Source organism: Otolemur garnettii, unplaced genomic scaffold (genome assembly GCF_000181295.1).
Source record: "Otolemur garnettii isolate 467f Iridium unplaced genomic scaffold, OtoGar3 scaffold00145, whole genome shotgun sequence".
Classification (NCBI taxonomy): Eukaryota; Metazoa; Chordata; class Mammalia; order Primates; family Galagidae; genus Otolemur; species Otolemur garnettii.
This window is the reverse complement of record NW_003852540.1, coordinates 4971629-4974274: the sequence shown is the minus strand read 5'-3', so window position 1 is coordinate 4974274 and position 2646 is coordinate 4971629. Positions and strand designations below refer to the sequence as shown.

The window sequence follows — 2646 nt, the reverse complement described above, 5'->3', positions numbered from 1 at the left end:
ACTGCTCACCCCTGGTGGAGCAGGAGAACCCACCTTACCATGTAATAATTACCATGACAGCACTTGCTGTGTTATTTCTCCACCCATTTATTGTTGGCCATCCTTTCCTGAAAGAGAAAACAGACTTCAGAAAGTTAAGTAACTTGACTAAGGTCTCACAATGTAAGTGAATGGGAGCAGCATCTACCAGCCAGTGCAGGGTGAACTTGGTAATCCTGCCCCCTACTCCCACCCCACCACATTTAAATCCCATCTACTTCCCGGTGGCTCCATGTTCTTAATCTCTGGATGAAAGTTTCCTCTCCCAGGGTTGTTTGGAGCATTAAATTAGCTCCTGTAAGTACAGTGCTTAGAATAGTACCTGGCACACAGTGAGTGCACCATAAACTCTATGCTGCCTCTCCCTGGAGTAGCCACGTCTCAGCATTGACAGTCTATAAGAGAGTCAAGGTCATGGTGGGAACCTCTGTGCCTTTAGCTCAGAGTCATGGCTTCGCGATGTCTTCTGTCACCCATCCAGGTATACTTCCTTGGTCAAGTATGACTCAGAGCGGCATTTCATTGATGACGTGCAGCTGCCCCTGGGCCTGGCCGTGGCCTCCTGCAGCCAGACGGTCACCTGCATCCCCAATTGCACATGGCGCAACTATAAGGCTGAGGTGCGCTTTGAGCCACGCCACAAGCCCACACGCTTCCTCAGCACCACCATCGTCTACCCCAAGTACCCCAAGACCATCTACACCACCACCTTGGATTACGACTGCCGCAAGACGCTGAGGAGGTTTCTGTCCAGCGTGGAGCTCGAAGCCACGGAGTTCCTGGGAAGCGATGACCTCTCAGATGAATGCTGACTTGAGCAGGCTGGGCCGGGGCTGGACCAGCTCTTCCTCTGCCCTGGTCAAGTTGGGTGATGTTGCCCGTTTTTCGTGTCCATTCCAGCCCCTGAGGCATCTGACCTAGAGGGGAAGCCCACCCTGGGAAAGAAAAAAAAAAATCACTGCATCTCATAATGATTGAGATATTTAGGTTTTTGCTTTTTAATGTTCAAGTTGTTTTTAAAAGGAGTCCATTCCCTGGTTTACTGCAGCATAGTTTCTGCAGAGTCTCAATTTGGTGAGAAAATTAAAAGACCACTAGGACCAAAGGGAAATAGCGTAGTTTGACGGAGGGAGGGAAGGAGGAAAGCTCTGCTTCCATTGGTCAGTCTGTCTGACGAGGAGCGTGTAAAAAGTCCCTGCGATGGAAAAAGTGAGTTTTAAGAGATTTTAGCCACAGGTATCTTTACTACTACAAAAGTGGTGCTAATTCAGTAAATTGTGACACCCATATGGGCTCAATCTGGAGGTTTGAGTTCCATTCCACTTTTTTTATTTCCATGTGTATTTCCTGTTAACCAAATCTGTTGGAATTTTCTAAATCTTTTTTCATGATATGAAAAAAATCCCAAACCATATAAGATGACTTTAAAAAAAATAAATAAAAAGGGTTCACCCTGCTCTTGCCTGCTTCTGGAAGGTCACATCGGGGGTGGCCGAGTTTGGAGCCATGGCCTGGGTTGGGGCTCCTTCCACCAGGCTGGCTCCAAGCGCAGGCTGGCCCTGTGCCTTGAACCCTTGGCATCTGGTTAACATCCCCACAGGCTTGTGTAACTTTCCTGATAGGTATTTTGGGGTTTCAAAACACTTTCCCATCTTTTCATGAGGGAAAATGTAGTGGACAGCCCTTTTGAGAGAAACAGCATTTGAAAAGAATGCTTTAGAAAAACACTTTGGGGGACTCTGTGGTGGGGGGTTTTCCACTCGGGATGGGAAGCAAGGCCCTGACTAAGACCTGCTCCCCCTGGGAGGAGGCAGGCATGGATGTTCCTGGTGATCGGTTCATTTTGAGAGCTGTCTGGATTGACTCAGCTTTAAGATTGCGACGGTGTCAGGATTGCAGAAGATTCTGCCAGAGCCTTACGCCTGATCCAAAAAGCAGGGAAGTCTGCACCCAGCTTCCCCCAGCTAAGCTAAGGTGAATTCAGGAGAGGGAATGAGGTCACAATTCAGACTCCAAAATCTGGCCGCTGTAATGAGAGCATATGCTTTTTTCATGCCACTGTGTCAGTGGAAGTGACTATCAGGGCTCTAGTTGTAATCTGAAGATGTTCCCAAAGAAGTTGTGTGAATTCAGCTGAGCTTCCCTGCAGGAGGCTCATGGGCTTCAGCCTGCTCACCCTACTGCCCACCACTGCCAGGCTCCAGCCCTTTCCTCTTAGACCCTTCTGCCAGTCCCTGCACTGTGGTGTTTGAGTAAAGGAAGTGGCAGATGTGTTTTTTTCTTTTTTTTTTTTTTCCTTCCAAACCATAGATATTTCCTTTGAATACATCCAAATTGTGTTAAGTGCTTGAGGGTTACAGAGCATTGTAAGCTCCCAGTCCATCTGTCCTAAAAGCAGAATTGATAGCTCCGTGGGTGCCCTGGAGCCCAGCAGGAACTTTTGTTTTCTATGAAAGCAGGTGTGATGATAATGTGACAATCTCCCTCACTGGAGCCCTGTGGAGCCCTGTTGTCTGGTATCCTCTTCAGACAACAATGTTTAGTCTGTCCTGCTCCTAACTGGTGGGCCCATTCCAGTGTGCAGAGCCTGCAGTCTCTTTCATGGTC

At 48.2% G+C, this 2646-nt stretch overlaps 1 protein-coding gene across 1 annotated transcript in view; it reads left to right on the top strand.

Annotated features, from left to right (window-relative positions):
• The window catches only part of RFLNB (refilin B), a 14549-nt gene extending 13698 nt beyond the window's left edge, over nt 1-851 (top strand). The window contains exon 3 of the mRNA XM_012810915.1: nt 521-851. Within this exon, the coding sequence (XP_012666369.1) occupies nt 521-851 (331 nt within the window). The remainder of the gene's footprint in view (nt 1-520) is intronic.
• Nucleotides 852-2646: the final 1795 nt, after the last annotated feature.